Source organism: Schistocerca nitens, chromosome 5 (assembly GCF_023898315.1).
Source record: "Schistocerca nitens isolate TAMUIC-IGC-003100 chromosome 5, iqSchNite1.1, whole genome shotgun sequence".
NCBI classification, from domain to species: Eukaryota; Metazoa; Arthropoda; class Insecta; order Orthoptera; family Acrididae; genus Schistocerca; species Schistocerca nitens.
In genome coordinates this window covers 148,796,940-148,810,494 of record NC_064618.1, presented here as the reverse complement: position 1 = coordinate 148,810,494, position 13,555 = coordinate 148,796,940, and the positions used below count along the sequence as shown (strand labels likewise).

Sequence of the window (13,555 nt, the reverse complement as noted above, 5' to 3'; positions counted from 1 at the left end):
CTCAGTTCTTGCCCCTCCCCCTTCAAACTGTCAAATGGGTGCCTTTTTGCATTATCATGCTGGAATATTCTATTTGCTACCCATTCATGAAAGATATGACAAAAGGGTTTCTGGACACACACTCACATGTGTCGAGTCTCCCTCCAACAATTACCAAATCAGCCCTGTTGTCCATATCCAATGGCTGTTTACACAACAATTCCACAAGCTGGGAAGGTATGGGGCTCAAGAATCACTGCTTGGTGTGAGATTGCATCAGATTGTATATGGACATGTTAGTGTCAATCTGACTGCAAGAGACAGAGCAAGACTCATTGCTGAAAACCGCAGACTGTCACTCAGTGTCCCATTGGACTCTGGCTCTAACATTGGGTTGGTACATAAGTTTGATGTATTTTTCCGTTAGTTTAATAAACACAACAGATATGCATAACAAAGACTAGTGGTTTTTCTCCATTGCATGTAAATGTTGCACAATGGTGGAATGATCACAGTTCATCAGACCTACCAGTTCTGGAATACACTGAGGTGGATCATGTGGTTAACACATATCAAAAATCATGGTCTTCCTTGACTAATGTCAAAACAATCCTTCTTAAAATGAGAAAAGATTTTTTTAACCATGCTCTATCCACTGGCAATATCTCCAAACGCGACGCAAATGTTTCTGGCTGCCTCTGTTGATGTCACCCCTCTACTGAACTGAAATAGAAGAATATGTCAGAAATGTTCCTATTTCTCCACTTGGAATTCCAATTTCTGGCATCCGTAGCTCCACCCACTATCTCCAAATGACAAAATAAAAATATATAAACTCTAACACCACTAGTGAACTACAGCTATTAAATGACAAGCGATAAATAAACCCACAGCAACCGGAATACAAACATGCAAAACAAAAACACTACAAACTTATGCACCAATCTAATACCTTCAAGTTTTTGTTGTCTGTGGTATGATGTCAGCAGTAAATGATGCATGGGAACTCGAGATCTCAGCACAGCTTCCACTAAGCTCTTCCTGACTGTTCCTGGTGACACTGCCTATAAACTCTGCTCTGATTTATACTGCTGTCATCTGTCCGTTCATGAGGGGTAATGATTAACTGGTTTAATATTCAAGATATGACTCCAGCCATGCAAGAGGAGAGCCCATTAATGATATGACATTTTGATCTCCTTAGTAAAATTTTACAATATACACATTCGAGAGCCTTAGTGAGGTAACATAAAAGTCAACAACATTATGTACTATTTTTTATGCAAAGAATTTTTTCCTGGCGCCAACTAGGCAGTTGTCAAAACTTTATTGTCTAAAAAGCAGTTCCATATACCATAACAAACCACCTTTTCAAAAATGTCTGAGAACACACAAAGGAAGGAGACGAGTCCAGAATTAGATGCTGCTTGCATATCTCTACCTTTAATAAACAGCTGTTACTGCTGCAAATTTAAGTTTTTCAGCAAATATGCCTTGACTCACTGACTGACAACAAAGGTAACCCACAGGAGTTGGGGGAGGGGGCACTATGAAATCAGAAAAGATTACAGTACTTTGGATGAAATACCATCACAGCCAGAAGAGTTATTACTTTTCAGTAATAATTTACAACTATTGAGCAAGTATAACTGATGTTTTTGTTAAAGTATGCAATATATATTTAAGTCTCTAATAGATCTGGTTTCAGTGGTCCATGTTTTGCCTGTGTGTTTCCTGCTACTGCTACAAAGAATTCACATAATTTAGTAGCCAATGATTTAAAACAAACATCAACCAGCTTTCAGTTATTATCATCCAGGAGCTAAACATCATTTGCCTCACCAAATTTATTTGTTTCATACCTTATAATGCTCAGAATTATCTTTGCTTTGTCTTTCAAATTTTGAATTTTTTGTGCTTAGTATACTGTGTTTAGCTTTTCAGATTACATGGTGACAAATTACGCAATATTGCTTGCAGTGAACCCTAAAACTGGCCAATGATTTAAAACAAACATCAACCAGACTGCAGTTATCATCCAGGAGCTAATCATTTGCCTTACCAAATTTATTTGTTTCATACCTTATCATGCTCAGAATTATCTTTGCTTTGTCTTTCAAATTTTGAATTTTTTTGTGCTTAGTACATTGTGTTTTGCTTTTCAGATGACATGGTGACAAATTACGCAATATTGCTTGCAGTGAACCCTAAAACTGGATTAGTGCCAGCTCTCAGATGTTAGTCATCTTTTCTCTCATCTTCCACTGTAATTGTCCCTAACCCACTGTAAAGTAAGTTGAATTCTTAGTGTTTGAATTCTTAGTGTTGTAGAAAAAGTTATGTCAGTAACTCTACCATTTTTCAGATGTAATGAATCCCCTCTCACGTTAGTGCCAGGCTTGCATGGTGCATAGGCCTGTTAGCTGGTGGCATACAAATTCAGTGTATGTTCCTATGTACCAACAAGCTTGAATACACTGCAAGTAGATGAAGTGTATTTAGACTAGCTGATAAACAGGAAATAGTCTTGCCATGTTCTCCATCAGGAAATGCTATATGTTGTGGATGTAAACCGATTTCCACATTTCTGTTATGTGCCTGAATATTAAATCATTTTGCTCTGAAACTAATAGCATGTAAAACTGTAAACAACTGATGCCCCCATTATCTTCATGACTACGAAATCTACAAGAATAAGGATATATGCATTTCATGGACTAATGACAAATGATCAGGAAAACAAATGTGGTTTAAAGGGCACCGCAGGTTCTGGGACTACAATGTGGCTATGAAGAGGAATCTAATAGCAACAATACTTCTAGTTTAGCTGTGGTCCTGGCACCAAGCACAAGTAAGACGCATGCTCAGAGGACCAGAAGAAGACCAACAAGTCAGTCATCAAAATACTGGATACAAAACTGAACTGTTGGGTCTGCTAAAACCCACAAAATATACCATTGTGTTTAAATATATTCCATGACCTTATGTCACTGATACAGATGTCTAATTGAACAAAAATTAAATAGAAGAGAGACAATGGAGTATGAGATCAAGATATCTTAGTATTACTATAGAAACATGCAATTCTTACGGGATGGGTGTTGCACATTGCTTACAACAATGATGACAATACTGTCTGCAGTAATCGGGGAGCAGTACAAATGCATATGGTTTCTCCACGAAGATTATATCTCCAGCTCTTAGATCCTGTTTAGCTACAACGTGTCTTCCTTTTGACGTATTATACCTAAGCAATTCAACACAGAGTAATTAACAACTGAGAACACAGACAATGCAATAGATAAATGAAAACATTTTCTATAGGAAAATAATTTAAGTGTTAGAAATGTAACTGACCTAAGGGATAAGGCTGCTGATGCATAAGCAAAATTTTCACTTTCACCATGAGAAACTACTGGAATTTTGTCCACTAACTTCATTTCTCTTTCACCACTTGTTCCTAAATCACTGCAGTCCTTAGTAACATTGCTCTCAGACAGTGAGTCCTTAAGTTTCATCTGTATTGTTGATTTATTCATTATAATTTGCAATTCTTTTTCTTCTGCATCACCTATAAATTTAAAAACATGTCGCTCTATTAGAAAAAAAAATGTTTACCATGAGTATATGTAATGAATACAAAGGAGCTAGTAAGATTACGGAGGATGTGTTCACACAGTACTGTAAATGAGTAAAGTAGGTGTGATGGACAACAACAGTAAATTTGTCTTTCTTATGAAAGACACATTCCAAACAATTTTCAACTCCCAGATAACAACAGTGAGTGAATTTGACAAAAGGTGTACAGATGAATATAAATTCAACAGCAGCTACATGCAGTTTTTTTCATATGCAAGTTACAGTCTCTGTGATGATAATGTAGATAAACTGCTTTGACACAAAACAGATTTATGGAAGACAAATTGCACTACACAGCACTCCTTCACAAGATACACTGGTTACATTGAAGAGTAAGAAGAAGAAAAACTACAGCCTAGAAAAAGTAAGTCAATACAATACTCATAACCTTAAAGGAGGCTCTTTTGGGAACATGAAACAAATTATAGCATTAAGCAGAGACTAACAGGATTTCAACTATGCTGTAATGGCAGGTTGAGATATTTTTACACACACACACACACACACACACACACACACATACACACACACACACACACACACACACACACACACAATCACACCTAATTTTTTGTGAGTTGTTCCTATCTTAGAATTTTTATTACCATACCACTTTATGATCTGTTTGAGCAGCACCCGGACAAATTAATTAAAATCTGACTAAAAATATCTATATGAGAATTAATCACTTTTCACCAAAAAGAAGACACTTTGAGCACCACATAAAAAAGGGGGATTAAAAGGTAATTCTGAAAACAGAGTCCTTTGTGATAGAGCTAACAAAAACACAGAACTTTAGCTCAGATAGCCACACTCTTTTCCAGTAACACAATGTGACTGACATAAGCAGTCATCTCGGATGGAGCGAGCGATGGGGACAAGGAAGAAGTATGACACAAGGAAAAGGAGAAACAACACATGTGGGGTTTAGATCAAAGCACACAGGTATAGAACAAGCAGGTGCATGCAAATGGAGCCACTAGAACTTTAGTAAGAAGGCATGAGGTGGAATAGAGAACAAATAAGACAACACTAAAGATAGAAGCTTTTTTTCTTTTCTTGTGATTTATCAAGGCAGATAAACCACAATCCCCTACTGCTGTGACATACAACATTCCACTGTTGCACCACACTGTGGTCACTGAATCAGATTCTACCAAGAATGGCCGACTTTCCAGAGTTGTCATGTTGTATGGCATAGGGATCATGCATAGTTTACTGAATGTACCAACGCTTTGGACTTGGTGAGCATTATCATACACCAGTTGAGGATGTGACTCCCACAGATTCTGTATTGAAGTCCAGTGTGTTGACAGCTGCACCACTTTGCTCATTGTTGACATGACTGTCAGTCATCAGTTTTTGCCATCAAACCGCCTCCCCCCATATACTGATCTACAGCAGATCCTTGTGTTTCCCATATTTTTCTTGCTCTCTGTCAAGGACTTCTTTGAGAAAGAATAAGACCAGGCAGTTCACACACCATTGGTGTGTACTAGAGCTCTGCATTTCAATGAAAACAACCGCTCGAGCATTTCCCGTTTCGTGCCGCTGCTCGACGGTTGGGAAAGGCCCACGCTGCGATACGGCTGTGGCCGTCTAATGCGCCATGTGGCCGGTTGTCCTCCACCTCTCGGTTATTGGTTGGACTGTCGAGCACTACCGGGCGCTCGAGCGTACTCACAATCTCGGCTGGTGACAGTACAACCGCCGCGCGCTCTAGTGCCGAATCACATTAGAAACCGTCTGTACACGCAGTTGACGACCTGGCTTTGAGAAGCGCAGACAGCGTTATGGATAAATCAAGTATAGGTCGTAAACGTTCCATTCATGAAACGAAGAGAAGTATTACGGAGAGAATTAGGAGCGGCTCATTAGTCCTGGAGAAGAAACACGTCGGAAGAGGAGGCGAAAAGTGAAGCTTGGAAATCATTTGCACGTGTAGTGGATCCTGTCACGCAGGCTTCTGCTGGTTTCGTGCAATGTACCACATGCGATACCATACTTTCGTACCAGTCAAGCACAACAGGCCACTTTCAGTACCAAGTAGCATAAAGAAAGTTGTTGTTGATGGGTTGGTTGGTATGAGTGGAATAGATTTGCCACCGTTAAATACTTGTAGTAAGATTGGCTTCAAGATTTATTAGCAGGAGCTCATCAATGTTGGCGCCACTTACGGCAAAGTCAGTATAGAAGATGTTCTTCCGCACCCTACAACTGTATCGCGGCATATTAAAGAAAAGGCAGATAAAATGCGGGTGACAATGGTGCCCAAGCTAATATGTGCCTTAAAGAACAAAATGTGCGCTTTGGACGCTGATCTGTGGTCTGATAACTACAAGAAGAGAAATTTTTTGACTGTGACGTCGCATTATGTGAATGATGAGTGGCAGCTGGAAATGCTTGTTTTGATAACAACCGAGTTTCCGGACGTACCTAAGACAGGAGAGAACATACGGCACGAAATCGAAGAGCGGGTGCTTAAGTTAGGAATTAACAAGAATGATCTTACGAAATGTTACTTTGTCACCGACCAAGGAGCTAATATGAAGAAGGCACTTGAATCTTACGACCGTTTGCCTTGCTTTGATCACTGCTTGAGGACTGTGCTTCGTCACACATTTCAAGAGACGTTTTTAGAAGACGAAGCCCCTGAAATCCTGTCGTGTCTACTATCAGCAAGAGCTATAGTAGGCTATTTGAAGAGATCGGGTCACTCGGGGCGTCTGCGGCACTCTGTGAAGCAAGTAGCTGTAACTCGGTGGAACAGTATACTGTTAATGCTCAATTCCATCATAAGTCAAATCGACGATATTCATCTACTAGAATCCCGGGGGCAATCGACACTCTTAGAAACCTTCCAAGAAGGGTGCGTACGAGACGTTGTCGCTTTTCTAACCCCCTTTAAAGAAGCGAGTTTGGATTTGGAAACTGCATAGATAACAACGCTGGAACGTGTGCTGCCGTGGTACAAGAGTCTGTTACATCATTGTGAACCAATAGACAGTGACAACGAGGTAAGAACACTTTCTACAGGTTACGATCCTTTATACAACTGTTGAATTACCAGATTGCAGTTATGTATATTGGGTTTCCTTTTCAGCTCATGGCGAAAATAAAAAGGAGAGCAGCATAGTTCATCACAGAGAAGTGCAAAATTGAGTCTATCCATTATGTTGCCACGGTTCTGTGGCCATCATGGCGTCATTTGAAGAAACTCACAGCAGACGAAAAACAAGCCGCGTATGCTGAAGTTCGACGATTGTACTTGGAACTGCCCGTAAATGGTAAGGTTCATTCACTGAAACCAATTAGTAAACGAATGTTTGTTTGTCTACTCTGCCATCTTTCGTTAGATCAACATTTATTACGTCTACAATGTGATATTTGGGAAAGGTTTCACAGCTTAAACATTCCACAATGCGTTTTAATATAATTTGTGCGATATATATAAAATGTCACCGTAAATATAGTCGTTTAGTAACAAGTAATTCTAACTATGGTGTATACATATTTGAAGGTGACAGGAATATCTTATGGATGTTTTCATTCATGTTTAGAGTCCATTCAAGCAAACAGTGACCAAGTTCTTCCCATGAAAAAGTCCAGGATGGACTGGAGTTCGGATGAGGACGACGAAGATGGACACACAGTTACTACCAATGAACTCAACAGGTACCTTTCGCTCTCCAAATCCGACTGTAGCTGTGCCGAAGGACAAATTTTGCAGTGGTGGAAAACGCACACGGGGTTATTTCCAAGGCTGTCGGTAGTAGCCAGAAGGGTTCTCTGTATTCCTGCCACTAGTGCTGCCAGCGAGAGAAATTTTAGCCAGGCCGGTCACCTGCTGTCCAGCAAAAGATCGTGCCTGGAATCAGACAATGTGGATGATCTCTTATTGATCCATCACAATTGTGTAAGTACTCACAACATACCACGTAATCACAAGGAAGGAAACATTCCTCAAACTCTATGAATGTATGATTCCACTTTCATTGACTTCACAGGAAGATGTTCAAACGGCCATCTGTTGTAATAGTTCCAGGAACACAAATGACGCATGTGTATCAGGGAGCACCAATGACGAAAAACGAATTGTATAGTCATGATTCACTTGTAACGTTTTTACAGGTCATAATTTGTTCAGAAATTAACGTTTGTGCAACAAAATTTCGTGAGTATTACTTTTAACTCTGTCATTCCTTCCCGATCCTGCATTCAATATTAGTACAACGTATACGTGGCCGAGTTTGGAGATAGGCTACACATAGTCGATGATTAAACTACTGTGTTTCCGTTTGTCTTCCGAACGGAACAAAATACTAAATACAGACATTACTGATTTTAACGTTACAATTACTGGAATACATGATAACCTCAAAGGCGAAACTCCAGTAGTCTGCAACATATTAACAAACATCTAAATAATACACTTGTATATGTTATATTTGGTCATAGAACTGGTAGTAAACAACGAAAGACATTTGTAAAAGAAATAAGTGAGTGGTTGTCTCTGATCTCACGGAGTGTGACGAAGCGCCGCTTGCTAGCACTGAGTCCACCGGCTACTGGCGACCGGCCGAGCGTTTGGCGCACTCGGCCGAGCGCTGGCGATCAGCTGCCCACAGCCGGCTGAAGAGGACGCTCGGCCGCATACTCCCGAGAGCCAGAGGGGCGAGCGGGACTCGCCGGTAAAAATCGGAGATAATGCAGACCTCTAGTGTGTACCCCTTAAGATTTGATTTTCATCAGCTCACAATGTTTGGGCTCTTATAAATTTTATCCAATTTGCAAATGTACAGGCTTCACAATTTTCCAGCATTTGCATTTTTTATGGATTTAAGGTCATCCTCGGGAGTTTTTTGGTAAAATAATGGGGATTTTGAAAACCCTGTTTGCAGGTAATTCACATCAGCACCAATATATCATTAGTTTGATCGTTGTCTGATGTATGGTGACGATGACTTTCTCCACAAGCTATATGACTTAATTACATGATGATGAACAAAAACACTGCTGACAGCAGGTAAAATTTGATTTTAACTAACCACACTGCCAATTTCGTGGATTACAGTTGCATCTTCACATGCAACAAAGATTGTTTCATTAATCATGATAGGTAAAGAACACTGGGTTCACCTACAAAGGATTAATGCAATAATTTTTGTTGCGCCTGAAAATGAGAGTGTAAGCCAAGAAACTGGTAGTGTGGTCAATTAAAACCAAATTTTACCAGTTGTCGGCAGTCTTTTCATTCATCATGATCTGCAGCAGCTGCAGATGACCTGCACATAATACAGTTTGTTAATTAGAGGACTGATACCATAGAGTGAGAACAATTACCAGCCTGGATCCTTATGTTCATCTCTGTCTGGCATTCTGTATCCTATGGGAAAATTGTCACTGGAAAATTAAATTCTCTAACCCTTTAATAGAATAGTTCTCCCTCTATTGGCGGCCGAAGTGGACCTTTTGCCCTCAGTAAATCCCTGTTCATGATAAGATTTTTTTGACAGCAATCCTGTTCACTGTAATCTCATGACCCAGCTCATTTGCAAAAGTTCTGTCTCATCATGCACACAATATGGTTACATTATCATTGTATGCCAAGTGAGTGATGTTCTTATCTTTGACTTGAATTCCATCAAAGTTCTTGTTGAATTTTACTTTCTCTATATTTTTAGAAGGAATCTGGGAAGTGGGGATGAATACTAAAGTGCTATAGAACATACAAAATTTATTGAAAATATAATTTTTTTTCACACATAAATGAGTAATTTCTCCCCATTTATGTATCAAAAGTATGTTCTCCACATGATCACCTAAGGCTGCACAGCAACAAGTGATGCATTCACTGAAGTTCTCAGTGATGGGTTCACAAACATCTGGTGGGATGTTGTTAACAACCATTTTAATTTCATTCTTCAATGGGTGTATTGTTTGTGGTTTGTTCACGTACATTTTTGATTTTACAAATACCCACAAAAAAACAGACACAAGATGTAAGATCGCACGATCTGGTGGGCCATTTCTAGTTGCCATGCAAAGAGGTAATCTTTTAAGGAAACTTTTCATTCAGCACAGCAATCATTTTATGGGGTGTGTGACATGTCAGACGATTTTGTTGAAACCAAAAATCATCATTTTCATCACTGAGGGAAAAACCTATCAGAAAGCATGTTTCAGTAACGGTTGCCATTCACAGTGAAGGCAGCTCCCTCATCATGTTCAAAAAAGTACGGGCCGATCACTACTCCTTCCCAGAACCCACACAACACAGTCTTGCATTGTGGATGCATCTCATCTTCCACAGTTACTCACAGATTTCCGTTACTTCCAGTTCTGCAGTTCTGCTTACTGACATCCTCACTGAGGTGGAAGTGCGCCTCATCTGAGAAAATTATTCTTTTTGTGAAGTTCTCATTCTCCACTTGTCAAACCAAGGCCCATTGAGCATATTAGTGTCTCCTTCCATGATCTGCAGGCAATGCTTGTGTAAGTTGAATCTTGCACGCATGCATTTTCAGATCTTTTAAAAGGATTTCATGAAGTGAACGTGGTGATAAATTCAATCACTGAGCTTGTCAGTGAACCAATTTTCTGGGGCTTACTGTCACATCGATACACAAGACAGCTATGTTTTCTTATGTTCAAACAGAATGCAGTCGGTCTGTTTTCTTAATGTTTGAAACAGAACTGGTGGTCTCACAATTCCAGATCAACTTCTGAACTGATTATTGAGTTGGAGCAGCATTATGTCCATGTGTCACACGCAATTCACGAACGGTTACCTTCGGACATTCAGTTTTTGTAATAACTTTTTAGCATTAGGATATGTTACTCAGTTGTCATCTGCTCCATGATGAAACTAAACATCAAACAACAATACTCACCAGACAAAAGCTATCAGTCTACTAATGGGATCACAGATAACAAACATGAAAAAACCACGTCTGCCAACCATCATATGACAAAACGGCGCACAACTCAAATTTGTCCTTACTTCCTGGACACACGGTAGTGCAAGAACATTTTCTGAGTTTCATCTTGCCCTCTGTGTTACTTAAGTATACTCGAATTTAAGTTTCGTAGGTATTCTGAACTTTATCAGTCACTTCGTTAGGGCTTCCCAGTGAATACAGTAGTTACTTGCCTGATTTCTGAAAAAGGCACATACATTTCTTCTTAGTGTTTAGTGTTTAGTCTTTTTCATGAAATACTGAAGAACATATTTATCACAAACTGTTGAAACAAATGAGCCCTTGGTCACAATTTTAGTCTAATTAACCAGGTTTCCAACACTTCTGAGAGTGCCTTCATCAGAATTTAAATGTTTAAAGTGGCCTATAACATAATTAAATGATTAATGGAAATTCTCATATAAAGATGTGAAACAAATACTAACAAAGAGATAGAGGGACTGGCCAGTACTTACCTCAGCTCAGTACAGCCGATAGATACACAAAAAACAGAACGAAAATTTATGTTCCTAGCTTTCGGAACATATGTTCCTTCATCAGGGAGTAGAGAGGGGAAAGAAAGGGAAGAAGGACAAGTGGATTCAGTTACTCACAACCCAAGTTATGTAGCAACAGGGAAAGGAAAACAGGGAGGGTAGCAAGGATGGAGGCATGGTTGTCAGAGGGAAGCCAAAGATATTCTACTGTAAGTACTGTGTCAGCTTCAAACCAAAGAGGATGCATACAGAAGTAAAGAGGTATATAGTATAAAGATAAACACTACTATGTAGGATGAAAAGATGCGTGAATGGCTAAAGAGGAAAGGGAAAGAGGAGAAGACTGAAGAGTAAATGGGAGTGAGGTTGTTTAACGTAGGTTCAGTCCAGGGGGATGGCGGGATGAAAGGATGTGTTGGAGTGCAAGTTCCCATCTCCGCAGTTCAGAGGGACTGGTGTTGGGTGGGAGAAACCAAATGGCACATACGGTGTAGCAGGTTCCTAGGTCCCTAGAATTATGCTGGAGGGCATGTTCCGCTACTGGGTATTGGACATCTCCTAGGCGGACAGTTCGTCTGTGTCCGTTCATGCGCTCAGCCAGTTTAGTTGTTGTCATACCGATGTAAAAGGCTGTGCAGTGCAGGCATGTCAGCTGATAAATGACATGTGCAGTTTCACACGTGGCCCTGCCTTGAATTGTGTATGTTTTACCAGTAGCGGGGCTGGAGTAAGTGGTTGTGGGGGGATGCATGGGGCAGGTTTTGCAGCGGGGTCGGTTACAGGGGTAGGAACCGCTGGGTAGAGAAGGTAGTCTGGGAATATTGTAGGGTTTAACAAGAATGTTATGGAGGTTAGGGGAGCGACGAAAGGCAACTCTGGGTGGTGTGGGGAGAATTTTGTCAAGGGATGATCTCATTTCAGGGGTTGACTTGAGAAAGTCATATCCCTGGCGGAGTAATTTGTTGATGTATTCGAGGCCAGGATAATACTGGGTGACAAGGGGGACGCTTCTGTGTGGTCTGGGGGTAGGAACATTATTGTTTCCTCTTTAGCCATTCACGCATCTTTTCATCCTACATAGTAGTGTTTATCTTTATACTATATACCTCTTTACTTCTGTATGCATCCTCTTTGGTTTGAAGCTGACACAGTACTTACAGTAGAATATCTTTGGCTTCCCTCTGACAACCATGCCTCCATCCTTGCTACCCTCCCTGTTTTCCTTTCCCTGTTGCTACATAACTTGGGTTGTGAGTAACTGAATCCACTTGTCCTTCTTCCCTTTCTTTCCCCTCTCTACTCCCTGATGAAGGAACATATGTTCCGAAAGCTAGGAACATAAATTTTCGTTCTATTTTTTGTGTATCTATCGACTGTACTGAGCTGAGGTAAGTACTGGCCAGCCCCTCTATCTCTTTCTATAACATAATTACAAATTTGTGGGAAAATAAAATGTTTTATATAAAAGTGTAAGTACTGACTAACAATACAAGACAGAGACAGTACTTACATGTCACATATACCGTACAATAAATAACAGGCCAGAAGGGCTTTAGTCACAAAATTTTTTTCTTCCAGAAACTACTTTGGTACAAACCTATCACTATTTATTTATTTATTCATTCTGTTCAATATATAGTTGAGCAGTAGAAATTGTGTGATACTTGTTGCAGTCAACTTTGTCAACCTTCTCATAAACTGGCCAAATGATCACTGTTTTTTAGTTTCCTGGAATTTATTTCATTACCATATCTTCTAGATTAGTTACTGAAATTCTGCTCGCATTTCTATTTTGGATGCCATCCTCACCTGGGTTTTGGATTTTTCCTCAATTTCCTCACTTGTGTTTTCATTTACTTAAATGTGGACGGAGGATAATCTGGATATACACTGACTGGATATTGAAATTTTTCTTTGTTGGGTTGACCATTTTAATGTCTGAAATAACATAAATGATAAAAAAAATCTCAGTGGACTCACTGTCATTCCCTTTTATTCTCACTTACAATCATTCACTTATACACACACCTATACTATGTTAAAATGGCACATGGTATTCCTTGTATATACATGGGTAACAGACAATTATGAAAGAAGGATGAAATAACAGGCTAGGGAAGTTTGGATGGCTGCTATTCAAACACCTGGCAATCATAAATATTTTTAATCTCTCTAATCTCAGTTGCTGGAAATATCAATATAGTGCTTTTTAAGTTAAGTTTATCTATATGTGACAGAATAATAATCATTAATATAATAAACCTACCTAACAAATTGAGTGTGACATCAGCCAAGATACACAACCTAAAAGTTTTATGACATATGTTTCCTCATCACTTAAAATACAGGGCATATAATTCAATAAATTGAAAGTTGCTCAACTTCCACACAATATAAAATACATTCACTTGAAATGTGGTGTATCAAAAATTGTATCTGAGGATTATTTGGTTATTGAAATTTTTGACGGCTACTTACTTC

General features: G+C 39.5%; 1 protein-coding gene across 1 annotated transcript in view; it reads right to left on the bottom strand.

The window, feature by feature from the left end:
- The window catches only part of LOC126260165 (SET and MYND domain-containing protein 4-like), a 119,585-nt gene that overhangs the window by 66,077 nt on the left and 39,953 nt on the right, over window positions 1-13,555 (bottom strand). The window contains exons 4-5 of the mRNA XM_049957428.1: window positions 3,337-3,550; window positions 3,071-3,226 (exon numbers count right to left, since the gene is read on the bottom strand). Coding sequence (XP_049813385.1) covers window positions 3,071-3,226; window positions 3,337-3,550 — 370 coding nt within the window. The remainder of the gene's footprint in view (window positions 1-3,070; window positions 3,227-3,336; window positions 3,551-13,555) is intronic.